Source organism: Dichomitus squalens (genome assembly GCF_000275845.1).
Source record: "Dichomitus squalens LYAD-421 SS1 unplaced genomic scaffold DICSQscaffold_3, whole genome shotgun sequence".
In the NCBI taxonomy this organism is placed as follows: Eukaryota; Fungi; Basidiomycota; class Agaricomycetes; order Polyporales; family Polyporaceae; genus Dichomitus; species Dichomitus squalens.
The window spans coordinates 929,271-957,131 of NW_006766885.1; the positions used below are offsets into that span (position 1 = coordinate 929,271).

At 57.1% G+C, this 27,861-nt stretch overlaps 11 protein-coding genes across 11 annotated transcripts; 9 read left to right on the forward strand and 2 right to left on the reverse strand.

Moving 5' to 3' along the window:
- Positions 1-488: 488 nt before the first annotated feature.
- DICSQDRAFT_11900 (uncharacterized protein) lies at positions 489-812 on the forward strand (the record flags this gene model as incomplete). Its single annotated transcript, XM_007361854.1, has 1 exon — positions 489-812. A coding segment is annotated over one exon (324 nt), but the record flags the coding sequence as incomplete, so codon positions are not given.
- A 3-nt stretch (positions 813-815) lies between these two features.
- On the forward strand, positions 816-1,746 carry DICSQDRAFT_51681 (DDE-domain-containing protein; the record flags this gene model as incomplete). The annotated part of the gene is made up of 2 exons (XM_007361855.1): positions 816-1,132; positions 1,224-1,746. Coding segments are annotated over 2 exons (840 nt in total), but the record flags the coding sequence as incomplete, so codon positions are not given.
- A 345-nt stretch (positions 1,747-2,091) lies between these two features.
- Positions 2,092-2,478, forward strand: DICSQDRAFT_42729 (uncharacterized protein; the record flags this gene model as incomplete). Its single annotated transcript, XM_007361856.1, has 1 exon — positions 2,092-2,478. A coding segment is annotated over one exon (387 nt), but the record flags the coding sequence as incomplete, so codon positions are not given.
- Positions 2,479-6,194: 3,716 nt separating this feature from the next.
- Positions 6,195-7,401, forward strand: MnP5-short (manganese-dependent peroxidase; the record flags this gene model as incomplete). The annotated part of the gene is made up of 3 exons (XM_007361857.1): positions 6,195-6,249; positions 6,313-6,517; positions 6,570-7,401. The coding sequence occupies 3 exons, from the start codon at positions 6,195-6,197 to the stop codon at positions 7,399-7,401; spliced, it is 1,092 nt and encodes a 363-aa protein (XP_007361919.1).
- A 224-nt stretch (positions 7,402-7,625) lies between these two features.
- DICSQDRAFT_132845 (uncharacterized protein) lies at positions 7,626-8,322 on the forward strand (the record flags this gene model as incomplete). The annotated part of the gene is made up of 2 exons (XM_007361858.1): positions 7,626-7,790; positions 7,812-8,322. Coding segments are annotated over 2 exons (168 nt in total), but the record flags the coding sequence as incomplete, so codon positions are not given.
- Positions 8,323-8,453: 131 nt separating this feature from the next.
- DICSQDRAFT_132851 (uncharacterized protein) lies at positions 8,454-11,292 on the forward strand. Its single transcript, XM_007361859.1, has 6 exons — positions 8,454-9,195; positions 9,247-9,431; positions 9,484-9,690; positions 9,747-9,948; positions 10,006-10,842; positions 10,919-11,292. The coding sequence occupies exons 1-6, from the start codon at positions 8,704-8,706 to the stop codon at positions 11,030-11,032; spliced, it is 2,037 nt and encodes a 678-aa protein (XP_007361921.1). The 5' UTR covers positions 8,454-8,703; the 3' UTR covers positions 11,033-11,292.
- Positions 11,293-11,567: 275 nt separating this feature from the next.
- DICSQDRAFT_79306 (P-loop containing nucleoside triphosphate hydrolase protein) lies at positions 11,568-14,602 on the reverse strand. Its single transcript, XM_007361860.1, has 16 exons — positions 14,321-14,602; positions 13,983-14,225; positions 13,762-13,918; positions 13,599-13,693; positions 13,408-13,543; positions 13,173-13,345; positions 13,036-13,112; positions 12,876-12,944; positions 12,760-12,811; positions 12,629-12,703; positions 12,413-12,570; positions 12,245-12,363; positions 12,155-12,191; positions 12,052-12,100; positions 11,844-11,996; positions 11,568-11,784 (listed from the first exon to the last, which is right to left on the reverse strand). The coding sequence occupies exons 1-16, from the start codon at positions 14,573-14,575 to the stop codon at positions 11,755-11,757; spliced, it is 1,878 nt and encodes a 625-aa protein (XP_007361922.1). The 5' UTR covers positions 14,576-14,602; the 3' UTR covers positions 11,568-11,754.
- A 403-nt stretch (positions 14,603-15,005) lies between these two features.
- On the forward strand, positions 15,006-17,497 carry DICSQDRAFT_98980 (uncharacterized protein). The gene is made up of 4 exons (XM_007361861.1): positions 15,006-15,495; positions 15,665-16,230; positions 16,282-16,560; positions 16,617-17,497. Exons 1-4 carry the CDS (start codon positions 15,161-15,163, stop codon positions 17,354-17,356), a joined length of 1,920 nt encoding a protein of 639 aa, XP_007361923.1. The 5' UTR covers positions 15,006-15,160; the 3' UTR covers positions 17,357-17,497.
- A 1,225-nt stretch (positions 17,498-18,722) lies between these two features.
- DICSQDRAFT_51225 (uncharacterized protein) lies at positions 18,723-19,244 on the forward strand (the record flags this gene model as incomplete). Its single annotated transcript, XM_007361862.1, has 2 exons — positions 18,723-18,783; positions 18,907-19,244. Coding segments are annotated over 2 exons (399 nt in total), but the record flags the coding sequence as incomplete, so codon positions are not given.
- Positions 19,245-19,637: 393 nt separating this feature from the next.
- On the forward strand, positions 19,638-21,622 carry DICSQDRAFT_98985 (glycoside hydrolase). The gene is made up of 7 exons (XM_007361863.1): positions 19,638-19,873; positions 19,936-19,947; positions 20,091-20,144; positions 20,197-20,632; positions 20,706-20,802; positions 20,863-21,471; positions 21,529-21,622. The coding sequence occupies exons 1-6, from the start codon at positions 19,842-19,844 to the stop codon at positions 21,432-21,434; spliced, it is 1,203 nt and encodes a 400-aa protein (XP_007361925.1). The 5' UTR covers positions 19,638-19,841; the 3' UTR covers positions 21,435-21,471; positions 21,529-21,622.
- Positions 21,623-23,857: 2,235 nt separating this feature from the next.
- On the reverse strand, positions 23,858-27,635 carry DICSQDRAFT_51705 (kinase-like protein; the record flags this gene model as incomplete). Its single annotated transcript, XM_007361864.1, has 17 exons — positions 23,858-24,127; positions 24,215-24,334; positions 24,390-24,635; positions 24,777-24,801; positions 24,855-24,942; positions 25,004-25,023; positions 25,092-25,105; positions 25,170-25,348; positions 25,413-25,444; positions 25,528-25,580; positions 25,684-25,746; positions 25,865-25,957; positions 26,034-26,189; positions 26,267-26,331; positions 26,387-27,079; positions 27,138-27,220; positions 27,283-27,635. The coding sequence occupies 17 exons, from the start codon at positions 27,633-27,635 to the stop codon at positions 23,858-23,860; spliced, it is 2,553 nt and encodes an 850-aa protein (XP_007361926.1).
- Positions 27,636-27,861: the final 226 nt, after the last annotated feature.

Below are 27,861 nucleotides of genomic sequence, written 5' to 3' on the forward strand. Positions count from 1 at the left end.
GGGGAGTGTTGAACAGGCGCTGGTTTACACAGCTTGCCTAATACAGCCGTCACAAGATATGGAACGGCACAGCCGGTTACTGCAATAACCGAGGCTGTACTACTCATGTGGTACACACACAGCTTCACTGTGTACGCACTGCTTCTCTGTGCGACTGTGCATCCTGGGAATGTACTGTATAGTACTACGTAGCCACAGATGTACAGTAGTATATATAGGGGACCTCTGTACCCCCAATCTACAGTTCAGTTCACTCGAACGTCTCCTCTCATCGCTCTAACAAGCCTCTTATAACCAACAACCCTTCTAGGTGAGTTGCAGGCTATCCGCTATCGTTGCCACCCGTGGGAGAGGCCTTCGCCCCCCGGGTTCAACAGAAACAACGACGGATAAACTCTGATTTTAAAGAACACTGGGTCAGGATCGCGGTTGAACAATACAAGGACGAGCAGGGCTCCGGCAAGCTCAAGCCGAAGAGCGTCAGAACCATTTGCGATGAAGTTATGGTAGAGTGCTTTGAGAAGACAAAGAAGCCTGTCAAAATCTGTCACCAAACTGTTATAAACCATGCCAATGGGAAGCGCAGTGCACACGATTTCAATGCAGGGAAGAAATGGCTTTTACCGGAGGAGGAGGAGCAGGTCATTGCATTTGCTATTGACACAGCTAAGCGTGGTTTCCCTCTGAATCATCGCCGCCTCAAGGAGCACGTTGACGAGATCTGCCATGCACGTGAAATTCCTGGATTCCCCATTGATGGCGTAGGACAGAACTGGACTCAGCGCTTTGTGGACAATCATTCCGATCATCTCCGGATGTATTGGTCCCATTCCCTCGACAGCTCTCGTGCACGCGCTATCAACCCCCACAACACAGCCGAATACTTCCGTCTCTTGAAGGAGGTGATTGAGGGAGGAGAGGGAGAAGAAGAAGTCCCAACTGAGCTAATTTACGGCATGGACGAGACAGGAATCCAGCTCGGTGTCGGGCAATCGGAGCGCGTTCTTGGGCCAAAGGGACAGAGCATTCAGTACCAACAGCGCAGTGGTGACCGCGAGAACGTCACCGTCATTGTAACCATCTGCGCAGATGGAACATCTCTGGCTCCGGCTGTCATATTCAAGGGCGAGAAGTTTCAGACAGGCTGGAAGCAAGATAATCCACTCAAAGCTTCGTAAGAGCCACAATGTGATCATAGACGTTATGCACTAACTTCTCGACAGTGTGGGACACTCTCCAAATGGCTATGTGACTGGCGACATTGGTGTCGAATGGATCAAAGCATTTGACACCGCTACGGAGGACAAGGCTCAGGGGCGCCGTCGTCTGCTACTTGTGGATGGCCATGTTTCGCACTACACACGCACCTTTCTTCAGTATGCACGGGAGCACCATATCGACATTCTCTGTTACCCATCCCACTCGACTCATGCTCTCCAAGGCCTGGATGTTGTGATCTTCGGCCCTTTGAAACAAGCCTGGACCGTAGCGCGCGATGACTACGAGAACAGGGGAGGTAGGGTGTCCAAACGCAATTTCCTCTCCATCTATGCTAGTGCACATACAAACACGCTCACCGCCAACAACATCAGAGCTGCCTTCCGGAAGACCGGAGTCGTCCCATTCAACCCGGGTGTTATCACTGACACAATGATAGCACCAAGCCTCGCATCCTCCTCACACGGTGTTGTCCCCCTCCTACAGACAAGTCCTGTTCGCGCCCTCACAACTCTCATACTCAATGACATTGCATGGCGGACAGCATTGCGCAACACAGAAGGGAGAGACGAACCGACACAAACCCCACCCCACACTCCCACACATGCCCGCAACGTAGCGAGCCTACTCGCCTCGACATCCATGGCGTACCTCGTATCGCCTACTCCCATCCCCCCTGATGCAGCCCTGCCTAGATACCACCCTTGCCCTATATCGCCTACGAAGCAGCGCTACCACGACATTCTGAAGCGCGTATCAAACACGACCTTCGAGGCCGAGCTTCAGCAAACTCTCCAAGTTGCCCAAGCACGAGAAGATACTCACAAACACGAGATTGCAGGAATGCAGGCCGCTGTTGTGCTTCAGGGGACCTTCGTAGGACGAGTGCAAGAACGTATGCAGAAGCAGGACGAGAGGAAGGGGATGAAGAAGTCACAGCAGCTGATGGGTGACGGCTTACCGAAGCTCCTCTCGGCGGACGTGTTCTACAACACGGTGGTTGATCAGGAGTCTACACAGGACCAGAAGGAGGCGGACAAGGCAGAGCGGAAGACTGAAAGGCAGCGGTATGGCAAGGAAATGGGGCAATGGAAGCAGCTGGCAGAGGAGCGGAACACGAGGGTGGCCGCCCAGAGTGAGCGGTATAAACAAGCAGTGGCGGGATGGGAACGAGAGCGAGCGTCGGCAAGGACAGAACAAAGGAAGATTGGGTGGGAAAAGCCAAAGAAGGGACGAGTCGAGCCAGTGCCTTCAAAGCCAAAGCTCAAGAGGCCAACGGAGACGACTGCCAGCGATGAGGAGGAGGACAACGACAACGATGGGGAAGAGAACCATGATCAGCCCGATCTGTCCAGATGATCTGTCCCGATTTAGTAAGTCCTTCAGCGTGACGTGACTGTCAAAAGGACTGCATATGGCCTGATAACGAATTCCGCGACAGATCGTCTCGGATTTCCTATATATCTCCCACTCTACGTACTAAAACTAGCATAGAACTGTTTGAATGTGGTGCCGCCATGGATATACGAGACTGATTGAGCATCGGTACAGCTGATCTTGAGAAATCTGAGTCACATGTTTTCTCTGTCAAAAGGAGTGGTGTATTACTGTATGGGTTAAGAGGGTGTCGACTGTACTTACATGGTGTCAAGTCAAATAAGGACTGCTACTTACGCCGCAGTCTTGACCCGGGCCGCGGCCCATCCTACTATGTTCCCACGCCTTCGGCCGCCGCCGTCGTTTCTGCACTGCTTTTCAGGCCTTTTCTTGCCATCGTGCGAAAATCTGCTTTGCGCGACTATCCCTGAAGAATATCGCAATGCTCCTGTCAGGTCGTACGGCGTGATACTTTCTAACCAACTCCCTTTGAGGCACATAGCCTCGAAGCTTCCAGCGTCACTCAGCTAGTAACTAGACACGCACAGTCAAGTTGACCGTTCTCTGCCATGGTCCAGGCCGTCACCCAGGAACAGAAGATGAATTATGTCGCCACGCTTCTAAACCGAGGTCAGTTGCACCATCTGGTCATCGACCTGCATCATCAGTGACGAAGGTACTAGATATCATGGAGTCACTATCTCCCGGTGGTGCAATTCCTACGCACAAGTTCAACAGCGATGGCATCATGGGATAGCAGTCCACGACGCCGATGAAACCACTCAGACCAGATGCGAGCCAGGATCTCTCGTATGTGGTGAAAGTCTGCCACGACAAATGTGCCATGAATAACATCTATCGAGGCGACCACCCAAGATCTCGGAGCACCTTCCAATATGTGTCAAACGCAAACAGTCAGAACGGGGCTCTACGAGATCGTGGAGGCGTGGGGCCCCTTCATTTCGAGGCACAACACCAACAATTCGACCGCTGAATTGTACGTGCATCTTCACCGTTTCACCATAGAGTATTATATTTCACGGCCGCAAGTTGTACGGCCCGCAAGTGCGCGTGTTCCTCGGGTGCGCAGACGCGACCAAGCCTGCTCCTGACAGGTTTGTCCCTGGGCCGTTCGACACCGTAGACGACATCCTCGCCCGCATGTCCGACGCGGGCTTCGACACAATATGGTTACTCTACTCGCACACTATCGCCGCCGTGGACCTCGTAGACCCCTGCATTCCCGGCACAGGCTTCGAATCGACCCCCTGAGCTCTTCGACACTTACCTCTTCATCGATACCCAGCTCCGGAATGTGCTCTTCCCGGGCACGGGCAGGAAACAGGACGACTATGAGTCCTCGCTGCGCGGCGAGCGGCGCCTGAGGACCACCTCGCACGCGACACCTGGACGGCGTGCGAGTGGCAGACTCGGAGTTTCGTGAAGAACCAGCCGAAGATCCAGGACCTGTTCCACGACACGTTGCATGACCTCTCGCTCCTCGATCACAGCGAGGTTGTGCAGACGCCGCCCCCGCCAGCGAGCAATGCACACCTTCCCGCAAGGCTGACGCACAACGACATCCAGGAGACTGTGAGTGTCGGAGTCCCGTTGAGTAGTGTACACGTATCGCGAGACCGAGCCAATCTCCGCTTTTTCTTACGTTTCAGTGTGCCGAGACCCCTTCCCACCCTCCCGACTGCCTCCACCTCCGTAGCGCCTGTGTACATTCCGTCCAATCATCTCCTTCGCTTGACAAACTATTCTAACTGTAGCTCCCCATGCTAAACGCTGTGATCGATGCTCCTCCTTCCTAGAGATTTCAAGGGCTTGGTATCGCTGGCTAACCGCCATAAAGTCTCCTTTGTACGTATTTCCGGTCTCCTTGTCTCCTACACTCTCATCTCTTGCCTTGTATTGTAGGTCGAAGCGTCGCATACAAGATGTCCCAGTATGGGAACATTGAAAGATTTACTGTGTTATCAAGTATACACGTCTATGGGACGCGCCACAGTCCTCACCCCTTGATTACATGCCCGCTGCCAAGCCAAAGATCAGAGAATCTTGTTTCTGTTTCGCACACGTAAGTGCCTGTTTTGCCTAGAGGATGAGCATCCGTGGTGCACTTCCGCTGACAGTGAGAGATCTCCCGAGGACATGAGAATAGGCTTTCAGGCTACTCCCAAGAACATGAGAACAGGCCCGGACTCGAGAATTCGGTTCCGGAAGTATTGTTAAAGTTGCCTTCTGGGAGTTGACAGTGCTCCTACGGGACCGACGCTGCCGACAAGCGGACCCAGGAGGTGGAGTAATAGGCAGTGGCTGTGGGCACCAGGTTACCTTTGCTGGTATGAGCTCGGCACAAATCCCGAGGAAGTGTCGATCACGGACGCCATGACTTCTTGGCCATTACAAGAGCACGTCCTCTGGCTCACCCTTGCTCCTTGACCTGACAGGCCTGTCATGCATCGGCAGTCGGTTGGCTGCGTGTGCCCTCTGGGAATCGTACTCGGAACGCCTGCTAGCAAGGCAGTACCCGACAAGAAATGCAGGGCGAAGGTACACACTATCTGACCGCTTTACCACGGGTGCGAATCCCTTTCACACGAAGGGGGACGTTCCCATCATTCTGTGCCCTGGGAGCTAGCCTGCCGGCGGGATGCTCACCCTGCGCGAACTACACAGACCAAATACAGAAATGCCCACCATGCCGGCGGTTACCGAGACGGGTCGAGCGTCCACGTCGCCTGTGTCCAACCGTAGCCAGCCCATAGCGTCGGTCGCCACAACCGCAGCGTCGGTCACTCACACAGACAGTATTCTCGTACACAGAGACCTCAAGAAGTCGAAGTGTCACTTAGATGCGCTTTTTACCCTGTTTATGCTTGCAAGAACGGCGCGTACTGAACGCCCGACGTGGAAGCGCCCGAACACTGCACGGTACAGCGCATTTCACCGAGCACTCCAGAATTCAGATTCCCACAGATCTCCTTCCCTTTTGTTTTTTCGCTTCGGCTCTTCTGGTCACCCCAACAGTACCATGACGGTACGTACCCTGTTCCTTCAGGAGTTCTGTGTATGGACTCATCAGTTCACACCATGTTTCTTGGCATCGCTCCCCGATGGTAGTGGACTTTGCCTTTGTAGTCGCATGCCTCGGCATTAGTCGCGCCGCCGCCCCGTTCGTTCCCTCTCTCCCACTCGGTGGATAGCTCCGACCACCTCGCGTACCTTCCCGTTTCCCAAGCTCGAATCACAGCAGTGTGTCCATGCAGTGTTCGCTCTCCCGGAACTTGGCCCTTCTCTGCATCTGCCATGTTGTATGGGACGCCAACTGCATTCGTTTTGATGTCGGTGTGAACACATCGACACACAGACGCGCTATGAACATCCATTTGGTCGGATCCTGAGTTCACGCTGTCAGAATGAACTCGTCGCGATTGGTCCCAGTGCTTCATACCACTACCGACGACGCGCAAGTTCGAGACACTACAAGATGTTTTGCACGAGTCTCGAGAGGTATAAAGAGGCTGATTCAAAGCCGGTCGTCCCTCAGGACGCTCAGCCCTCCACATCTCATCCTCTCTCCTTCGTTCACGATGGCCTTCAAAACCCTCCTCGTATCTGTTCTCGCCGCGCTCCAGGTCGCCAATGGTGAGCTGACGAATTGTTCAGACCGCTTGGGCCGAGGTTATTTACCCATTGTCCTTGTATCAGGCGCGCTCATTCGTCGTGCAACCTGCTCGGACGGCACCGTAGTCTCTGACAGTGCTTGCTGTGCATTGATCCCAGTTATTCAGGACCTTCAGGAGAACCTATTCGACGGTGGCGAGTGCGGCGAGGAGGTCCACGAGTCCCTCCGTCTCACCTTCCACGATGCCATTGGTATATCGCCCGCCATCGCCGCCACGGGCGTGTTCGGGTCAGTGCTTTCTGTTACAGTGTCCTTTGGAAGAATTCTGACGACCGCACAGAGGTGGAGGCGCTGACGGTTCGATTGCCCTCTTCGACGACATCGAGACCAACTTCCACGCCAACAACGGTGTCGACGAGATCATCGGCGAGCAAAAGCCTCTCATCGCGAAGCACAACATCACCACCGCCGACTTCATCCAATTGGCGGGTGCGATCGGTGTCTCGAACTGCCCCGGCGCTCCTCAACTGAACGTCTTCATCGGCCGTCCCGACGCGACCCAGCCTGCGCCTGACAAGACCGTCCCGGAGCCGTTCGACACCGTCGACAGCATCCTCGCCCGCTTCCAGGACGCCTTCTCGACAGTCGGCGGCTTCACCCCCGCCGAAGTCGTCGCCCTTCTCGCGTCCCACACCATCGCCGCCGCCGACCACGTCGACCCGTCCATCCCCGGCACGCCCTTCGACTCCACCCCCGAGCTCTTCGACACCCAGTTCTTCATCGAGACCCAGATCCGCGGCACGATCTTCCCCGGCACGGGGGGCAACCAAGGCGAGGTCGAGTCCCCGCTGCACGGCGAGCTGCGCCTGCAGTCGGACTCGGAGCTCGCGCGCGACTCGCGCACCGCGTGCGAGTGGCAGTCGTTCGTCGGCAACCAGGCGAAGCTCCAGTCCGCGTTCAAGGCCGCCTTCCGCCGGATGTCCGTGCTCGGCCACGACGAGAGCGCGCTCATCGACTGCTCCGAGCTCGTCCCCGTCCCCCCGGCCCCCGCCTCCGTCGCGCACCTGCCCGCGGGCGTGACGCACAACGACATCGAGCAGGCGTGCGCCTCCACTCCCTTCCCCACTCTCCCCACTGACCCCGGCCCGGTCACCTCTGTCGCCCCTGTGTGAGTGCCTGGTCTTTGACAGGTCTGACGAATCGGACGCTGACGCGGTACACACAGCCCTCCCTCATAAACTATCGACGACTATAACGAGCTCCTAGCAGGAATCGTCGTGGGTTCCCGAGTAATCCGCTTGCCTGTATGCATAGCTATATCATGTGTTTCTGGGTTTACCGGGTGCTGTTCTGGAAGTAGATTTCGTAATGGAAAAGTACAACAACATCATGCAAGGCTGCTGGCATAGCTCTACCACTTCCCATCCCCATCACAAGCGGTCTCAGCGCGGTCACCAGCGGCTCAATCAATCCATCGTCCATCGTGCTAAAAGTGTTTGTGCCGCCGCCAGGCTTGGTTCCCCTTCACCCGCCCCCTCCTGTCCGATACTCGTGTTCTAGGGTGATTTGGTACCTTCCTGAGTGAATTGTCCTCGTATTTAGAAATGTGCCCGCAGGAGTCGCGACTAGCTACCGTGCTCTCCCCGCACAAAGTATGCTCTGACCCTTGTTGACAAGGTGAAGCATCCACTCACCCCCGCCCCCACCATCGCCTCTTCGATCGGCGGCACATGCTCGACATGGACACTAGTATACCTGGTGCTAGCGACTTGAAGGGTCTGAGCGAGGTGTCCTTGAACGACCACAAGATGATGAGGCTTGTGAGTAGGAGAATACCTCCCACTGCGCTTTCACACTTTGTGAGACCCTTTTCCCCACCAGGTTCCTACACCTACAGATCCGCTACAGCCATCGGTCCCTGTTGCTTGGCAGACCCCATTCGGAACAGGCGCGTGCGGAGCCGAGTGCTCTAGATAGCTGACAGAGAATGAACAGAGTTGCACAGGAAGAGGAGGCGGTCCCAGCTGTAGATTATTTTGCAGCACACGATAGACGCAGAACACGGCGAAACAGGTTAGAGTTGTCGTGCGTTGCGACAACCACAATTAAGGTCGCTCACGACGCGTTCAGGAGCGCGTCGGGGACAGGCGTGGCCATTCTTGGGGCGCTTGATGGACTACATATAAGGCCTACGCCAGTGTTGCTGCAGTGCTGATTGGTCGGATGACTGGCCACGGTGCCTGTTCTTAATAGCAGCCCAGTCGAGGGCAGTGCGACCGCTCATACTTATCCTGTCTCTGCTCTGTGGTCTCTGGCACGCGTGCGTTATCTGATCTGGCCCATCCAACCTTCCAGGCTTGTCTTAAGCTCGAGCTCGAGCTCGAGCTCGTGCTCCACCTCCCCGCCTGCTCGCTGCGATTGGCGTCTCATCGTTCCCCGGATCCCACCTATACGCATCGTGCGCCGTCCCCGCCATGTCCTTCATCTCCTCAAGCTCGAGCTCGGGCAGACGAGACCACCGCAGGACACGCTCGGCCACCGTCTTCCCATCCCAGCCCTCCTCGTCCTCCTCGCGCGCCCATTATCACACCCGGCCCCGCCTCTCAGAGTCGGACGTGCCGTGGCGCGTGCCCCCGCCCCGCCCGATACCCGAGCTTGACCAGTATAGCCCCACCCGACTGCCCGCTGCCCTCCCCGGTGTTCATCCCGCTCCTGCGCGACCCAATACCGCTTCCGCTGCCGGCGACAACGGTACAGATCCTCTATGGGACGTTCCTCTATTCGAAAACCGGCAGCAGGCCGAGACACCGCAACAACACGGTCGGCGCCGAGAGCCGGGCGGGCGTGAGCCTTCGCCGGGCGTCGTAGGACAGATCATGGTCTCATTGGGGTACGCAGGTGCGGACTCGCAAGCGCGGAGAGCGCTCGTGTCGCTCGTGTGCGCAGAGCTGTGGTGGCTCGTACAGGTGCGCATCGCATACTCCCAGAAATCTTCCTCAGCTCCCTCATATGTGCAGTTTGTCGCTGTGATCGCCTTATTGGCGGTCTCTGCACGAAGCAGGAGTCCTACGAAGCCCGGGCTGACGGAATGGTCTGCGTGCGATAGGCCGCTGGGAGCGTGGAACGCGCTATGGCTCGCCAAGGTCGTGATGAGTGCCTCGCTGTCGTACTGGGGCTGGCGACGGACGCAGGCCCATAGAATGTAGGACAGCCCACGGCTATCGTCCGACATAACTCATGCTTTCATCACACAGGCGTACCCAGCGGGGTCCGGCACGGCGAGACAGCAGCGACAGCGAACTCGCGACCCAACGCGTCCTCAACGGACGGCCGCACTACGGTGCGAACGCGGGACAGGGGACGGGCCCGCGCCGCGCGCAGACGGGGCTGTCGTACGAGGGCACGAGCGGTGCGAACGGGGCGAGCACCCCAGAGCCCCCCAAGTCCCCCGCACACTCCCGGTGCGCCGCGTCTCGTTTCGCTGCTCGCTGCGTTCGCGCACTGACACTGGGCGCAGCCTGACGCTGCTGACGTCGTTCCTGACGCTCGCGTGGTTCCTGACCGCGCACGTCCTCGAGTACACCTCCGTGAACAGCTGCCGCCTCTCGTCGCCGCACCTCTGGTGGCTCACGTTCGCCCTCCTGTGCACGCTGTACCTGATGGTGCTCGAGATCTTCCTCCTCGGCCTGCTCGTCTTCGTCCTCGGGCCCGTCCTCTACGTGCGTGCCGTCATCCCGCGCGTCCCAGCGAACCAACTGAACATCATTATCGTGCAGATCATGTACAACATCCTCCTCCTGTGCCTCGGCCGGCACCCGCTGCAGAACCCGCACTACATCAAGCCGGACATCACGAAGCTCCCCAAGGCGGTCGTCGACCAGATCCCGCTCGTGCTCTACATCCCGCCTCCCCCCGGAGAGCCCGCCGACTCCACGCCGTCCGTTCCCGTGTCGGTCACGGTCCCCGCGCCCGCGCACGGCTACCCCCCGAAGAGCCCCACGCCGTCCGCTGGCAGCGGGGCGGCAGCAGCGCCGAGGCGGCGCTTCATGTTCCTCCGGCGCAAGGACGCGAAGGGTAAGAGGAAGCCTTCGCGCGCCGGCCCCGCGAGCGCCAAGTCCAGCCCGGAGAAAGAGAAGGCGGAGAAGGACGTCGAGGGCGCCGCGGAGGACGAGGACGACGAGGACGTGCCGTGGGACGAGACGTGGGAGAAGGGCGAGTACCCGTTCGTGCGCCTCGAGGGGAACCGCGCGGTGTGCGCGATCTGCCTGATGGACTTCGAGGAGCCGAGAAGGGTGCGCGGGGCGAAGGGCTTGCGGTCGGACGCTGGGACGCGCGCTGCTGATGCGAACGCGAACGCGAACGCGGAGTCCGGGTCATCTGAGCCGCATAGGCGCGGGCCTGGGGCCGGGGCGAGCGCGGGCCAGGAGGGAAAGAGCGAGGGTAAGGACGAAGAGGGCGGGGGAGAGGCGACGCAGGAGATACAGGTGGAGGCGGTCACGGAGGAGGAGCGGGACGCGCTGAAGTTGGGCGACGGGGCTGGCGGGGAAGGCGAGGAGGGCGACGGCGAGGGGCCGCAGCCGCTGAGGCTGCTGTCGTGCGGGCATGTCTTCCACGTGAGTGCTCAGCACAGAGGGCCGCTGCGCAGCGCAAGGGGGACGATGCTGGATACTGACTGTGCTGCGATTGTAGAAAACGTGCTTGGACCCCTGGCTGACGGACGTCTCCGGGCGGTGCCCGATCTGCCAGCGGCCGGTAGAAGTGCCCCAGCCGACGAAGAAGGGGAAGGGAAGGCGGAGGGGTTGAGGCGCCGCCGCCGGTGTACGATAGATTCAGTCCTTTCTCCCCGCGTTATGCTTGCTGTCCCCCCGCTCCGTACCCAGGATCGTGATTCTTCATCGCTGTGACATCGTTGTATCTGCACCCCTCACCGTCTGCTACTGTATGATGTATCATCTTCCTAGCCTGCCGTCGATCCGTACACATGATTTCCATAACGTCTTCGCGCTAAAGCCTTGTAAAGTATTGCGTCACGTGGATGCAATGTATCATATAGAGCGTCAGCCGTACTTTCAAGCCCCCTTCCTGCGATCGAAAGCCTCTTGGCTCCTTCAAGATTCCGTGAACTAGCGTACTCCAAGTTTACTTGTTATCACCATCTCAGATGGCTTCACAGCTATGCGAGCAGCCTCGCACGATGCTGTCGTACATTTCCTATCCATGCCTCGGATAGCATGCTTGGATGAGTTTTCGGCCGTATCAGGCCCCGAGGACTGAGGACGCTGGCACCATGATAACAGGCTGAAGAGCCTTCCTCCTAGACGTCCGCCAAACCCCTTCTGCTGGCCATCGAGATATAGTAGGGGTTACAGCCTCGATGAGGTCTGTGAACTCCGTAGTACACTCACATGTATTATGCTACATACAACGCAACGCCTCGTCGCGACGTTCCGACTCCGAAAATACAACGACAGGCACGCAAGTATGCGTCCTACGGCCGACGACAACAGGTCTCTGCTCGCCCCCTTTCACAACAATCGGGTGATCACCCCGAGGCCCTGTTCCCAACGATCGGTCAGCGCGCCTCTCGGCGAAATGGCAAGGCGAGTGAACGTGCCTTGGTCTTTCCCTCTCTGAAAAGTAGCTTCATGCCCTCTTTGATGAACTCGGGCCGCGAGATGAACTCGAACGTGACCGTCGCGCGATCCCCGGTACGCAGGATGCCCTGTGGATGGTCCATCGACACTATTCGTACCGTCTGGCGCACAGCCTGTGGTCGCCTAGTCTCAGATCACGACAAATGCATCGCTCATGAAGACACGCACCCCGCAGTGCAGCATCGCCTGGTAGTTCCGCTGCAAGGTAGTGTTGTGGCTGCCGACCCACCCGTCAGAAATGAATGTCCCGGCGGAGACGCGATATACGCACTAGAGAATGAGCACCTGGCCCTCGAACTGCCTCACAGCTAACCAGGGACATAAGCGCGATAGCAGGAGTCGCACGCAGCACAGGACACACCTTTGGGCGGGGCATCGGTCTTGTGCACGAGCACCATCCCCTTCCGGATGTCCGCTCTTCGCACCCGCTTCAGCGCTAATGACACGCACTGTCCTGCCTCGGCGGATGCCACCCGCGCCCTGGTATGTGGATTCAGCATACACCTCGCTCGAGAGGCATCGCACGCACCGCTTGCGCTCGATGGACTTGATCACGGTGTTGTGGAAGTTGCCGTTCGAGTCGGGCCCGAAGAGAACTACGTCGCCCGACTTGACCGTGCCCGAGTTGAGGATGCCATCGACGACGGTGCCGACGTAGGGCACGGAGTACACTTCTGTTATCGAGTACTGCAGCGCACATCAGAAAGGATTACGGGAAATTGGAACCTAAAGAAGGCGGGGGCACCTCGAGGGGTTGGTCGGTCAAGAACTTCTCGTGGTCGCCCTCGCTGGCGGGGAGTAGGTTCAAAAAGGTGCGCAGCTGTGAAGACACATCGGTCCTGCAGGGCCCAGCGTAGAGGGCGAAGCAAGACGTACGAAGTCTAGACCCTCCCCGGTGACGTTCGAGGTCTGGAATACGGGAGCTAATCTGCCAGTGCCTCGGATAAGTTGCGCGGATCTTCCAGCCCCAATAACAGAGCGCTTCTACGTACCGCTCCTTCCCGAACAGCTGGGCGACCGTAACGGCAGCCTCCATCGACTTCACGAATACCGGAGTTTTCCTGAGATCGCGGGAACGTGAAGAGACGGAGGGAAGAAGAGGAAAGAATCAGCCTGCGTATTGCATAAGCACCGAATGAAAGCGGAACTAACCTGCATCCTGGACTGCGCAGGATCTTGGATACTTGCTCCACCGTCTTCGCAAGCACATTTGGCGGAGTCATATCAATCTAGCGTTGGACGTGTGCTATTCATATAGTATATGGGCCCACGGCTAGGATTAGACATACCTTCGTGATGCATACCACCACAGGCACGCTCAACGCTAATGCGATAGCAAGATGCTCTTTGGACATGCCAATGAGTCCTGCGTTACCGCCGACTATCAGGATGACGCAAGAAGGGGAACCTGACGTCAAGCCGTATAATGTGGTCTTGAGATATCGCTCGTGCCCAGCGAGGTCTAGACGTCAGGAGCCGTCATGATTCACCGCGCATATGCGGATACAGTTCGATAGAACGGACCACTGAAGGAGATGATCTTGGAGGCTTGTATTGAGATTTCCTCCCACCCCATCTTTTCGTGTCGGATGACCTCAGGGTCGTTGGAGTGGGCTGTGTTGGGCAAGATAGGCTTGCCGGTAGGTCCGAAGCCCAGAATCTGGGAGACGTTCATGTGGACTCCTGCGAAGGTGGAACGTTGATTGCAGCCATACCTCCATACCCACGCTCGAGGTTCTCCCGCTTTCTATTTCATGTTTATGTCTGAACAAACTCACTCGTGCGCGCCCTCTACCGTCGTCTAATTGGCCTGAGATATGAGGGTATAGGTTTGTACCGGAAGAGTAGATTGTTTGTGGATTGTGAGAGGAGGCGCACCTCGCGTCAAGACACCTAATGTAGTTGATTTCCCGCTGTCCACATTGCCCACCACAGCGCACCGCACCTCGGGCGTCGAAGCGACGTCGCGCGGGGGTAATCGTAACAACAGCACGGCCCTCGGAGAGTCGGCCCTCGTGTCGAATAGTACCGACGTCTTTGGATTACAATGTGCTTCAGCTCTTTGGAGGATTGTACATCAACCGCATACGAGCACGCACCTTCCCTCCGACCTCATCCACCACCGTCGTCGTCTCCGCAATAATGATGTCGAGCTCTTCCGCAGTTCTTCGCGTCCCCTGGCATGATGCCTCCTCCGTCGCAGGCTGCCCAGCGAATAGCCTAGCGTTCGGCGGGTGCGCACCTATTCGGAAGACGTACTCGCCGAAGTTCCGTGTGAGTAACGATGCGATCAGGTTCCGCGCCGTCTCGATGTTCTCTGGTATTCGCGACAACAACAACGTCTGCGCCCCCGCATGGCCAATCAGAAGAGTTGGCGATGATTGTTCAACCTAGATCAATACCCGTCCGGGAGAATCGAAGCGTCAGGGTACCTCACCTGGAGCTGCTCATCGATATCCGACATCGCTGCATCTCCATTGCCAGCCCCGGCGGGCCCTATTGGCTCTTTGGGTGCTGGCTCGACTACTTCAGTCGTGTTGCTCTCTTTCCGCGCATGCGCTTTGGCCGCCGTCGGCTTCTTCGCGTCCTTCTCCAGCTTCGCCCGCTCAGCCGTGGCGTGGGCGCGCTGCTTCGCGACCTCGCGGTGCGATATCTCGTCTATCTCGGTTTGGAATGTTCGTAAGCTGGTCATGGCGCCAGTGTTGTATGCGTATGAGGGGGTCCAGGCTTCTTAGGGACCACGGCGCCGCAAGTGGACTATATGCGCGTTGGAGAACGCGAGTCAGGACCAGTCAAAGTTGGAAGCTACAACTGCTCGTGCTATTGCTGTCGATATGTCACTGGATGCCATGACTCGTCACGCCCAGCCTCTTCCGCCCGGAACCTGGGACACAGCCTGGCCTCACAAGTCATAACCAGCGGCATATTCTAGATGAGACCATGCTTTTGGCCGCCAGTCAACTGTGAGAGCATCGCTCAGCTGGGAAACGTCGACGTACTGTAGGAAAAAGCGCGAAGAGAACAGGTCACAGTGTGCCATAGACGCCAACACGTGAGGTCATCTTTGATGAGACGCCCATTGCCGGTGGCTCACCACAAGCTCGTCGTGGTTCGCATCGACCGCTCTCCATCTCAACCAGCACCTCGAGCCCTCATTTCGCACTGGCATGCGAATTCTCAATCTACTTGACTACTCATAACCTTGGCGACTAGGTGGATTCACCTTCAAGGTCCACATCTCGGCATTGGGCGTGTAACGCAATAGCCATCTACCGTGATGTCCTTCAATGCGGGCCCGTCCCGCCTTCCGATACCACGCAACCTCACAGGCAGCAGACCTGGACTCATCGATCCTACACAGCCAGCGCGCATCCTGCGCGAGAAGGGCTCAACGCTCTTGTTCGCGTCCTTCGATCCCCTCGCAGCCACTGGTGTACCCCGCTCGCGCAAACCACGCGCTCCCGATTTTGAGACGCCTCCGAAGCGTATCGTGATTGAAACGCCACCGTTGGGATCCGCCAGGGGTTCAAGATGGCGATTCGTGCCCCGCGCGCGTCGCGCTCATGGGGTGGAGAACGAGGGAGTGTGGCCGAGGAAGGTTATCCTATGCGAGTAAGTAGCTCATTTCTGCTTAGGGTGGTGAACCACTGCGCGTCGAGAGACCATCTGCGCGAGTTGCTGTGGACTCTCAAGCATTGTTTCATACAAGTCACTTCCGTCTTCAACCATCTTCATTGCTTCTCTGAATAGTAGCACGCTAACCATGAGCATGCGCATGTAGCGAACCTGTGGTTCTCTCAGAGGACCAATGGGACATATACAAGCTTGATCCCGCCTACGACTGCTACATCCCCGCACCTCCTGCGCTCACGATGATCCGCCGCAAGGACCCTCACGAGGCTCATGTGCACACGCACTCTCATGCGGGCGTTCCGTCTGGCAATTCTAGGAAGCGCCGTCGATCGACCCCAGGTGATGTCGACGAACAACCACCCGGGCTCTCTAAGCGCTTCCGCGCTGTCGTCTCCCTGGTCACTGATGAAGAAGGGACTGAGATTGAGGATATCTCACAGTCTGATGAGGAAGAAGACGAGGTCGAGGATATCGTTGTCGAAGAGTTTCCGTATAAAGTTCCAAAGAGGGCAGACCGACGGCAGCAGCGTCGCAAGGAGCGCGAAGAGAAGACGAGGGAACGACGCGAGAAGCTGAAGGCGAAGATGAACTCGTCTTCACAACACAATCGCCCGACCACACCCGAGATTGTCGACCTCACTATGGAAGACAACACTCCTCCCGACCTGTCGCCGCCACCCAACGGTACCGGCCCATATGCTACGAAGCGTAAAGGTACGCGCGTTGTCCTTTGTATGTTATACTATGTGCTAACATTAAGCATAGTTTTCTCGGGTCCCGACTCACCAGAACAAACCTCCCCCAACCACGAAACGCAGTACAAGTCGAACAAACGCGCACGAACGCAGTCTCCTGAAAATTCACACAACGTGCCCAACAGAAAGCCATCCGAACGAGAACGGAGGAGGAGGGCACAGAATCAACAGACCTCACAAGAGTACCGGAATGGTCACAGAGAACCCATCTGGGCCGGCATCTTCGCTCAGAGTCCATGGGCCACTCCCCCTTCTTCGCAAACGTCTCAAGCTCCACCATCGACCGACGGTAGGTCACCACAGTCCATCTGCCCCCGGACGTGACCTCTTACGCTCAAGGTACAGATGCTCATAACACCGAGGAAGCTGCCCCGGAGTCCGAGCCTATAGACGAGGATGCTGAACGCCGGGCAGCTATCGAAGAGTCCCGGCGCAAGCTTGCGGAACTCGAGAAGGACAGGCCGCTCTGGGAGCAAGAAGCCTGCAAGCGCGAACAGCAGCAGCGAGCGGAAGAGCAGGCCCGCCGTGCTCGAGAAGAAGCCGAGCGCCGCCGAGCCGCCGAGGCAGCAGCTCGCGAGGAGCAGCGGCGCCGCCATGCAGCAGCCGCTGCAGCACAAGCAGAAGAGCGTGCGCAAGCCGAGCGGATCCGCGCTGAACGCGAGCGCGAAGAGCGCAGACGTCGTGAGCGTGAGCGGTGGTCGTACGGTCCCTGGACCGCTACCCGCGCAATTGAGCGGTATAAGGTGCTCTGCGAGGCCTTCGACGCCGCGAAATTCACCAAGGAGAACCCGGTCGAGTTCGAGACAGTGCCTTGGCCCGTGCTGCATTCGCCGGTGACGCTGCGAGTGGAGGACATCGACTGGGCGTCGGTGGAGGCGTTCTTCGAGGCCGCGCGGCGTCACTTGCGTGCTCAGGACTACAAGGTTTTCGTCGAAAAGAGCCACAAGCGGTTCCATCCTGACCGGTGGCGGGCGCGTGGCGTGCTCAAGAGCCTCGAGGACGAAGAGCTTCGCGGGAACCTAGAGGTCGCGGCCAATACCGTCGCTCAGGCACTCACGCCGATATGGAGGGAGATGAGAGGCTGACGGCTTGGTTGCCGATGTTGATTTATGGAAGCTTCGTGGCAAGTATGACGGACGGTCGCGGTCTCAAAATATGTATCAGCTGAGCATTGTATTTCTGGATCATACCCCTTCATAATGTGGAGAGACACCTTCGCGAATCACCCCAAGGACTTTCGGTAGCGCTGGCAAGAAATTCACATATAGCTAAACCCCAGGTGCGTCAGTCTACAATGGTCGCCGGACCCATTCACTTTAAGACTAACAATAACCGTTCATTAACAGTGGCTTTGCCCTACATACTTCCGTTGTCCCCGCGAATCGTTCGAAAGAACGTCTCTCGCCTCGCGACGCCCCTTAGTGTACCGCGGATTATCCAGCTCAGGCGACTGGACCCACAACTACTCACTGCTCATTCACAGATCGCGTTCCTCGATCGTATCTCACGACTTCTCGACGCGTAATTTCGTGAGAGGGTCCACCTCATTTCCCGCTTCGTCCGGAGTCCCGCTCGCCGCCCGATCGTCAATCGAGTCGCCGCTGACATCGTCTTCTACGATCGCCAGTATCCTTGAGGTAAAGTTACGGCCATAAACGGATTCGCCGAGCGTCGCGCTGCAGTCTTCTAGTATCGCCGACGTCAGATTGTCCTTCTGACCGTCGCAAACCCTGGCGGATTGATCATGCGAACGCGATCGAATATCATAACGTGGCCATTTCTCGCTTCATAAAAGGAGCAACCTCGCGTGGGCGCGTCGAAGGTCCTGCGAACGACGAGATTTTCCCAATTATACTCCGATCAGGTATATCTAGGAACCCTACATCACGTTCGCGGCGCGATCCTTGTCGAGCCTGTCCAGTGACGTCTGACAAGATGCTCTACAGCATCCTCATTGCTTTCAGCGTTTTCCTTTTCACTGCGCGGGTCTCCGCTCAGTCCCCTGTCTGGGGGCAGTGCGGTGGTGTGGGATGGTGAGTAGGTTTACGGGCCTTTCCCAAGTTCCCGACGTCTTGGTGTGCACATTGTGCAAGCATTTTTTTGCGGATCAAGGAGCCGCTTGGCGGACGCTGTGTGTTTGGCAGTTCCATTTGTCTGACAAGCTAGCACAGGGCCGGGAGCACGACCTGCGCTGCGGGGTCCGTCTGTACGGAGCTAAATGAATGTACGTGCATCTATCCATGAATTTTTGAGCTTTGACGACATGACGCGCGTCCGTGAACGACGGTCGCTGCGTGGTTGTATTGAACTCTGCATTATGCGCACACAGATTACTCGCAGTGTGTTCCAGGGACCGTGGTGACGAGCACTGTTCCGAGCTCCAGCACCACACCTACTACAACGGTGACGGTCCCCCAGCCGCCCAGCACGACGTCAAGTGGTGCAACGCCAACTGGGTCCCAAATCCGCGCCGTGGAGACTCCTGTGTACCATTTCTACCTGCAGAACAACGGTGCGGCATCTGCGTTGCTCCCTCTCCCGGTTCCTCCCGTGGCGTAGCGCTCCGCATACGTCAGTGTAGTAGAGCAGCCAGAGCTGACAGTCACTCCTATCCTGCTGCGCGGGCACATTACAGATGGGACGCCCGTCCTCGGCCCTGAGGCGTCGTCAGGGTACTTCACGATCGGGAACACCATCTCGCTCAACAACGCAGACGGGAGCAAACTCTACCTCAACCTGAACGAGACCGTTTCCACCTCGTACATACCGCTCACCCTCGACGCGGTTGCGACGACGACCGACTGGGCCCTCGAGGGAGACACGATCATCACGACCGACCCGCGGGAGCTTAATTTCCTCGCGTGCGCCACGAGTGACTCGAACTACTACGACGTATACCTCCAAACCGGGAACGACACACCCACGGGTAGCTCCTGCTCGGCGGCGACTTTGCACTTGCCGTGCCTGTGCTGAGGCAGTTTTCGGGACAGTATGTACGCCGAGGGGGAGGTTTTCTTGATGTATTGTAGCCACTGCAAGGCCGTGAATCACAACGCGGATATCTTAAGCGATGAAGGTTGTGTGCTGCGTATCCGGGTTCCGGCTGGGCAACGGGACGAAAATGCGTCCGCGGCGCAGTTCGAGGCGTTGCAGTGAACGCACTGCCCGAACGCGTCGCGACGGGGTAAGTCACGTGCTTGGTGAATATGAGGTCGGCGGCAATGGCCGCAGAAGAGCTGGCAGTGACCATATTCGTGGCTCCGAGGCTGCGAGAGCGGCAAGATGAGCTCGTCCTCGTACGAACCAGTGCCTGCAGACTCAGACGCACCGCCGCCCTCGCCGTCTCCTCAAAAGGTCCGATCTCGTCTCATCACAATCCGTAGAATCCTCTTGTTCTCGATCACTGTCCTCGCCGTCTCCTTTGTAGCTTATAAATCAGGCCAGTGGACCGCAGACCAGAAGATATCAGTGCCTGGTCACGCGGAAGAAGATACCTCAGAGAAGCCCCAGTCACCCGTACCGTCAACAAACAATACCGCACCTTCAAACACCTCAAATAACAGCACAGACATGTCTTCCGCTGGAAAGTACAGCGTCGGCTAGTGAGTTCTAACCTTTGCGCAGGTATGATGTCATCGTTCATGATTGTCGTTTCTTTATCTAGCTTCGTGAACTGGTGAGTCAAGATATGTGGCTCTTTGCACACCAGCAGAAGTGGCGGATGAGACAACCGCCTCGTTGCTTTGGATGCTGCCTCGGAAGCCACATAAACCATGAGTACATATATATGTGAACTTTTCGTGCTCACCATCTCTGCAGGGGAATCTACGGAAGAAAGTTCCCACCTTCACTCATTCCCGTCGACGACCTCACGTGCGTTCGAAGATCTATAATTCTTCTGCTCCACTTCATGATTGAACCGCAGACACATTCTATACGCATTCGCCAACGTCAAGTCCGATAGCGGAGAAGTCGTACTTTCCGATACCTGGGCAGATACCGATATTCATTACCCTGGGGATTCTTGGAACGATAGTGGCAAGAACCTCTATGGCAACTTCAAAGCAATCTACAAGCTCAAGCAGCAACACCGCCACCTGAAGGTCATCCTATCCATCGGTGGCTGGACCTATTCCCCTAACTTCCACCCTGTCGTTGTGAACCCGGCCCTGCGCTCCAAGTCTGTTGCATCTGCCATTCGGCTATTAGAAGACCACGGACTGGATGGGCTCGACATCGACTACGAGTATCCGCAGAACGACGAACAAGCGCGCGGTTACGTGGCCCTCCTTCAGGAACTGAGAGCAGGGCTCGACGCCCACGCGAGCCGCAAAGGGGCTGATTACAGGTTCCTATTAACAGTAAGCTTCTTCGCACTGCGCACAGATCACAGAAGACAGTCGCTAACGAGCTTATGACGCGTCCACCTCTCAGATTGCAGCTCCTTGCGGCCCTGACAACTACCAGAAGCTGCACGTACGCGAGATGGACCAGTCGCTCGACTTCTGGAACATGATGGCCTACGACTTCGGTGAGTCGTAAGGTCCCGGGCGCAGCTTATTCTTGCAGCCTAATTGACCTTCTCTGGCAGCCGGTTCCTGGGACAAGGTCGCGGGCCACCAGGCGAACGTCTTCGGTGGCCAAATCAGTGCTTCTCAGGCTATCAGCTGGTACATCGGCCAGGGCGTCCCACGCGACAAGATTGTCGTCGGCGTCCCCCTCTACGGGAGAAGCTTCATGAACACCGAGGGCCCTGGCGCTCCCTTCAATGGTCTCGGGCCTGGCAGCTGGGAGCAAGGCGTGTACGATTACCGCGCGCTCCCGCTCCCAGGCTCGTACGTCTTCCAGGACGACAAGGCGATCGCGAGCTGGACGTACGACTACAACAAGAAAGAGATGATCAGCTTCGACTCGGAGCAGGTCGGGCTCTGGAAGGGCGAGTGGATACGGCGCGAGGGGTTGCGAGGCAGCATGTTCTGGGAGCTAAGCGGAGACAAGGGCTCCCCCCGCGACGGCATGGAGTCAGGGCCCGGGAAAGACCCGCAGCCAGGGCGGAGTCTCGTGGCGGTCGTCAAAGATGCGATGGGCGAGCTGGACCGGAGCCCCAACTGGTTGCAGTACGAAGGGAGCCAATATGACAATCTGAGAGCTGGTATGCCGTAAGAGGTACGGACAAAGACGAGTTCTGTACGATATATAGGTACGATCGCCTTCACGATCCTATAACTCGTGACGGCACGCTGACGTACGGACTCAGCTATGATATGTATCTGATAATCGTCACTGAACAAGGTCCGGGCTAGTGCGTAGTCAGAGGAAGACTACCGGCTGAGGCGCGTATCTTCGAACGCTAGTTTTCAAAGACGTCGCGGCTAAGACTCAATGAGTACGGCATCGTCTGCTGGAAGAAGACACCTTTCACATAATGTGCTACTTGGTTCCATCTTTCACCTTTCCGAGTCTGATAGGGGGGACCGCACTCTAGTTAGATCCTCGCAGCGCCTGTCATCTGTTCTTGAATAGTTGCCTATTCCGGACACATGAAGCGCTATGGCATGAAGCTGGCCACATTCATTCAAAACTAGCACATGTCCCCGCGTATCAAATAAATGGAGCGGCGAGCGCAAATGAACTGAACTCGGATGCAAGTGGCGGCCCTAGGACGCCTCCGACACTATCGGTAAGTCGATCATGACGTCTTGGGTACACCCTGCACAACAGTGGCTTCCCCAGGTCAGCGCGAACTGCGGTCACCTCGCAGTGCAATTGAGCTTCCGTATAGACGTACGCGCGCGCACCCCCGGATTTGCGGTACATCTCATTTACTAAAAGTTTAGTGGCAGGATCTCTGCTTATCCAGCTGCCGGCAGGATCCTCCCCCTGTCTTCTGTGGCCAACCTTCGCGTCAGTAGTGACTCGCGCGATCCGAATTAGTCGGGCCTATCGACTCTACGCCCTATCCATCCGGATATTCAGGTCGCGGTATCGGCGATCCATGCAAGACGATCCCGTCGTATCTCCGCTCATCTCCGGCGGGGCCGTTCCAGACAGAATTTATCTCTCCGACTCGCTATCGCCCTTCTCGCCGATTCAAACCCAGACATCTCCCTACTCCCCGTGCAGACCTGCGCGATCTCTCTCTCACGATCTGTGCTTTCCCTCCACCTCCGTCGAGGCCGGAGTTGGGCCGAGAAAACATAGGAGTTAGAGTGGCGTTACGTGTACCTGTGAACCTTCCTTTACGCTCTCATGAGGTAATCGAAGAGTCAGGAAGGTGGACGAGCAAGCAGACAGCAACCTCATGTCAACCTAGGACAGAACGTCCAACTCAGCGCAAGCCGCATGAGATCGCAATGAAGAAGTTGGACTCCATCGACCCTGATCAGCAATACGAACTGCCGTAAACCGACCGAGGCGCCCCACCGCAGACACGCACGGTGCTGCAGCAGCGCGTTCGATCATTTTCTCCGATCGCAATGAAGTTCAAGGACCGGAATGCTAAGGGCGAGACGTGGCGCAGCAACTCGGCACGCGGTGAGGGCGTGTTTTCGTCATGACGCAGTGTGGGATAGCTTTTAGCGAATTGGGCAGTAGATATTACCCTCCCAGGGCCCAGCGCGCTGAGGCTTGTGAGCTCTCGTGGCTTCTCCAGCTGATCCTCAACCGTCGCTAGCAGCCGTGTCCTGATTTCTGTCTCCGTGCTGCTCGTTGTCGTGCCCAGGACTGTCCGCGCAAGGTGGGTGGCCCTGGCGACCGTTTCCCTAGTATTCATATTCGGGGGTGTACACTCGCATAAATTGCCGATATGAATACCAAGTACTCGTATCCTGATCTGCAGAAGGACACCGTCGTCTGGACGCACCGGCCATCCCGAGCAGTCTGCCGCAGGATCAGAGTTAGACTTTGCGCCACCCCTCGCGCATGCCATACATCACATCATATCGCTGCAGTCAAACGACGGCTGGCCAATACGAGGCGTGTGGTAAATGCCAACTAGTCCAGACGTCGTCCGAGCAGTGCGCTATGCCGACATCCCCACACCTCTTGCTCAGGAGCAATCCGCAACGCACCGCACTATGTCACCAACACGGGGCGCTGAATGGGCATGTTCGTTACCTTGCTCGCCGGCGCTACCTGATTGTGGCCTCGCCGGACCGTTGTGACATGTGTTGACGAAATAGTGAACCCAGATACCGGCTTGCATGCCAATCGTCCCCATCGCCCCTTGTAGGTCCACAACGCTAGCCTGATCCGCGCGGCTGCCACGCGTTGATTTTGTACAAGTGGCATACTCTAGTGCACCCGTCCCTCAGATTAGATCTTGAACTCGTGTAACCAAGAAATTGTTTCAGCAGCGAGCTAGACACCGCTAGATCGCGAACAGCAGTGGTGTACATGTAGCGGACGTGGTATTACATACATACGCAGTCATTCTCTCTGGGTAGTCATATCGATATCCTCCACAACGATAAATACGTAGTGGTCCACGGGGGTATAGGTCAGCAAATGCAGCCGCAGTGACTCGTGCAAAGGGCCTTGTGCGTTGCGATCGCTGCAGCAAGAGTGTGGCCGGCAGCCATAGCATATCACAGCGACATCGCCCGGCCTGCGCCCACGTCCCGGAACTCACGGATCGTGGAGCGGCCCCTCTCCGGCTCATCCTGACCGTAGGTATCGGGCTCGGGATCGAACGCCTTGTCCGCGCGGACGTAGCTGATGACCCGAGGGCTCTTGTGCGTGAAACCAGCGAAGGCTAGGGCCTTGCGCACCTCAAGAATTTCTTCCCCGTGGGTCCTATCGCGCAGCACGGGGTCCCGGGTCGCGTCTGCAGCAGCACCATTCGCAGGCGCGAGAGGCTAGATGGTCGAGTCCCCATCAGCAAGCACGTCTGACGTTACGGCGCGACACCATAGCCGTAAGATCGGTCGGTTCTAGCCACTCACTTCGGAAGGGATGTCATCGTCGAAGTGCCTGGTGTCCTCAGGGTTGCGCAGCTCAGGCTGGTATGGAGCGGGGTACCTATGAATATTCTCCCAGTCTATCCCGCGGAACCACGGATGCGCCTGCGCGGACGATTGATATCAGTTGTTACACAGCTGCGGGACCGAGGAGTGGAACCTTGATCAAATGTGCGCCGTCCACGCTGCCCATAGTGCCTTGAGGCGTGACGAACCCGCTGCGTCGAGCTTGCATGATCATGGAGTTTGGTCTGCTAACGGAGGACGAGGCTTGTGATCCGAGACGGTCCTCCGGCTCGCACAGGAGTTGCTCCATCAGGTTCACGCCTTCATGCGAAACCCTCGGGCGCGAGGGGAAGCGGAGGGACTGCTTCCAGTTCAAGATCTTCTGTCTGGTGACATGCCGCTGGCATTCCGATGATCGGTCGCACGACGTAGCCAGGTACGATAGAGTTACGGGAGAGGACGGCATTGACAGAGCAGGACAGGGGATTGCGGCATGAGCATGACATGACCGCGCGACGAATATGAGGCGGATGCGACTCACCGAGTTGCTAACGAACGGCGGGAAGCTACGAGAGCGTGGGTGGTCAGCAACCGGAGAGACAAGCCGATGGCTGCATACCCGTAGAGACACTCAAACATGATTACTCCGAGACTCCACCAGTCGCAGGAAAACGTGTACCCATGCCCTCTGATAACCTCCGGAGACACTGTGTGATGGGAAGTCGCATCAACGTGAGGGCTAGTAATACGGGTGCCCCAAACGCTTACTGTACGAGTTTGTACCGCAACTGTCATGGGGGAAGCCGAAGATGGACGTCAAAGTCATGTCAAACCAAAATCAGGGGGGGGGACTCACACAGAGTAAGCCAGCTGCGCAGCAGGACGAGTCAGAGATTAGATGAACCTAACAGAGGACCGAGGCAGCGAGGCGCACCTTACGGCGGTGCTTCTCTCTCCAAGTGAAGACGCCACCTTGACCATCGCCACCGCCCATCAGGCGTTCCACCTCCTTTCGATCCAAACGCTTTGTCCTCGTGCCATCCCCAAGGGCATTGCTGTCTTCGAGATCAATGCCGTGCTTGTGGAGGAGGTGCAGGCGTTGCTGTTCGTAGTCTGCCTCCCGCTATGTGGTGAGTACAAGCAACCGCAGAAAGATAGGGGAGCGAAAAATACGGACAGGACGTGTCGTGCGCCCAATGCAGGTCAGTGCTGGCATCAAGTAATGGACGTAAGGTATGTGCCGCGAGGCTGTGAGCACCGGCCTCCGCGGTATCGGGAAATTTCCGACTCACGCGAGGCCAAAGTCGCTCAGCTTAATATGTCCCTCCGGGTCGAATAAAAAGTTCTGTCGGCGGAACCAACGATGTTAGCTTCCGTCGACCGCCCGGATCCGCCGACGTGTGGTCATGAAGCGGAGAGTGAACGGAACGCTCGGCACCAATACCCACATCCGGCTTAATGTCCCTGTGAATGAACCCATGTTTGTGGCACGATTCTATGGCAAGCACCATCTATGAGCCGATCAGAGCATGCGAAACGACGGAGAATAGACCGGTGCGAGTTCGAAGAAGGGAGGAAAGTAACCGTGAGTATTCAGGGCTATCCGGCAACCAGGACGAAGAGTCTAACCTCGGCCACATAAAACCGAGTGAAGTCTTCTTCGAAAACATCTCGTTCTATCAGGAGGTTAAGGAGATCTCCCCCGCCCATATACTCGAGTACCTATCAGATATGAAATCGAAATGAAATCAGTCCATCCCGACGCACAATGGAAGCAGGATAAGGAGCGGCCCGTTACCAAGTATAGATGGTCGCGATCTTGAAAACTGTAGAAGAGCTTGACGATCCACTCAGCAGAGCCGGGGGTGCTGACAAGCGATGCCGACCGAAGAAGGTCACGCTCCGCACGCACATGTCCCTCCTGACCTTTCCGGAGCATGTCGGTCTTTCGAAGCTGTCCAACATGTCATGTTAGCGATTGATGTCATTCATGAAGTAGACATGGCAATAGTTGTTAGAAGGACTAGTGACCTGTTTCATGGCAAAGAGTTGGCTCGTAGAACGCTCGCGGACAAGAGAGACGACGCCGAAGGCACCTGAAAACATCTAGAAATCAGCTCCTCGCCGCACCTAATTTTATGAAAGCCGAACCGTGTCCAATGGTCTTGAGTTTGACGAAGGCATTGACATCAACTTTCCGACGGCGTTCACGGAGATAGTCAGTTTCGTTTTGCCTCCAGCGATGACGGATGTTCTCTTTCTGTGCCTCGCTCATTTGCATGCTGGCCATTTCCTTCTCCATAGCCAGCCGTCTCTGTTCGCGAGACGGCGGCTGACGTAAAAGCGGGAAGTACAGGTTCTCGAAATAGATCTTGGCGGCGACCGCTTTCTCGAGCGTGGCCAAGGACGGCGTGATTGGTTTTCTGAATCGCGGCGTCGGTATCTCCGGATACTCGTGGTCTGAATCCATAGCGGCTGCATCCTCTTGGTCGTTCTCGGGATGCGCCGGTAGGCCAGCGGTCCAACGAATCGTCGAGTTTCCTGGTTGTCCGAGAATGGGTAAAGCCTGGGCTGATGGGGCCGGCGCCTGCGGCTGCGACATCTGTGGCTGGAAGGTCGGAGACAGGGGGGACAGAGAGACATTCTCTCGCGCAGCTGTCGTAAGGATAGAGGAAGTGGTTGGCGTGCTTATGCCGTTGACCACTCGGAGCGGTGGTAGCTTGGGCGCGTCACCCCCTCCTGAGCTAATTGGAATATCCTTGAGGGCGCTGACAACCTCATTGATCGCTCTGGCTTGGTTCATCTGCCTGATCTTGTCTTTAATGGGATCGGCCCAGCGAGGGTCTGGATGACACAGAGAGAATGAGAGTGGGCAGGACCATCTAATTCTTGACACACGGACCTCCCAATTTACCCTGACCTTCCGGACCCCAGCGCGTAAGAAGTGCTTCAGCCTGACCAGCGTCAGATGCGTGGACCAGATGGCTGTGATGATGTCGGCATTGCTGTTTCATTTGATGCAAGTGTAGCATGTGTAATATACATACATGAATCCTGTCGGCTTCGATACCATGTCCTTGCTGATCTTCCGTGTCTTTAGATTCCTTGGCGCGGGGGACGCGGCGGGCGGAGCTGGTGGTAGAGGCGGTTTCGGCGCACCGTTGCCTGGGATCTCCTCGTACCTTGGACCAGGAATGAGATCATTCTCGGGGCTCTGAGAATGTGCGGGCCAAAACAGCCGAGACGGAGGAGTGCTAGGGATCGACGGGATTAGAGAGAGTAGGTCGTAGAATCCCTTGTGGAGGAGCGTGCCCCCACGTAGCGTTGCCGAAGGGACTTCATATTCAGGCGTAGTCGGATGTGGAGGAGATAGATTTGGATGGTAGGGATACGGAGACATGTAGGGCATTCCGTAGGGATACATATCCGGGAAGTCGCCCGGAAGGCCAGGACTGGGGTAAAAGCCCTCCCAGTTGTTGCGGCCTGGACTGACGGGAGGCGTAGGGAGCGGGCGGCGCGGCGAGGTCATGGTGAATGAGCTTGTCGCGGTCTGCAGCGACGGAGGAGACCGAAAGCGCGGCCAGGTCCCGCTAATCCATTCCGTCACTTCTCGCCCTGTCGGACCG

Bases quoted from the DNA above. Each gene is read 5' to 3' on its own strand.
- DICSQDRAFT_132851 (XM_007361859.1), top strand. From the start codon at position 8,704: ATGTCCTTCATCTCCTCAAGCTCGAGCTCGGGCAGACGAGACCACCGC. The intron at 9,196-9,246 runs GTGCGCATCGCA...TCATATGTGCAG, and splicing joins AGCTGTGGTGGCTCGTACAG to TTTGTCGCTGTGATCGCCTT. The intron at 9,432-9,483 runs GTAGGACAGCCC...TTCATCACACAG, and splicing joins CGGACGCAGGCCCATAGAAT to GCGTACCCAGCGGGGTCCGG.
- DICSQDRAFT_79306 (XM_007361860.1), bottom strand. From the start codon at position 14,575: ATGACCAGCTTACGAACATTCCAAACCGAGATAGACGAGATATCGCAC. The intron at 14,226-14,320 runs GTGAGGTACCCT...GCGGGGGCGCAG, and splicing joins ATATCGATGAGCAGCTCCAG to ACGTTGTTGTTGTCGCGAAT. The intron at 12,704-12,759 runs GTACGTCTTGCT...GTGTCTTCACAG, and splicing joins CCGGGGAGGGTCTAGACTTC to CTGCGCACCTTTTTGAACCT.
- DICSQDRAFT_98980 (XM_007361861.1), top strand. From the start codon at position 15,161: ATGTCCTTCAATGCGGGCCCGTCCCGCCTTCCGATACCACGCAACCTC. The intron at 15,496-15,664 runs GTAAGTAGCTCA...ATGCGCATGTAG, and splicing joins AGGAAGGTTATCCTATGCGA to CGAACCTGTGGTTCTCTCAG. The intron at 16,561-16,616 runs GTAGGTCACCAC...CTCAAGGTACAG, and splicing joins AGCTCCACCATCGACCGACG to ATGCTCATAACACCGAGGAA.
- DICSQDRAFT_98985 (XM_007361863.1), top strand. From the start codon at position 19,842: ATGTCTTCCGCTGGAAAGTACAGCGTCGGCTA. The intron at 20,145-20,196 runs GTGCGTTCGAAG...ATTGAACCGCAG, and splicing joins ATTCCCGTCGACGACCTCAC to ACACATTCTATACGCATTCG. The intron at 20,633-20,705 runs GTAAGCTTCTTC...TCCACCTCTCAG, and splicing joins ATTACAGGTTCCTATTAACA to ATTGCAGCTCCTTGCGGCCC.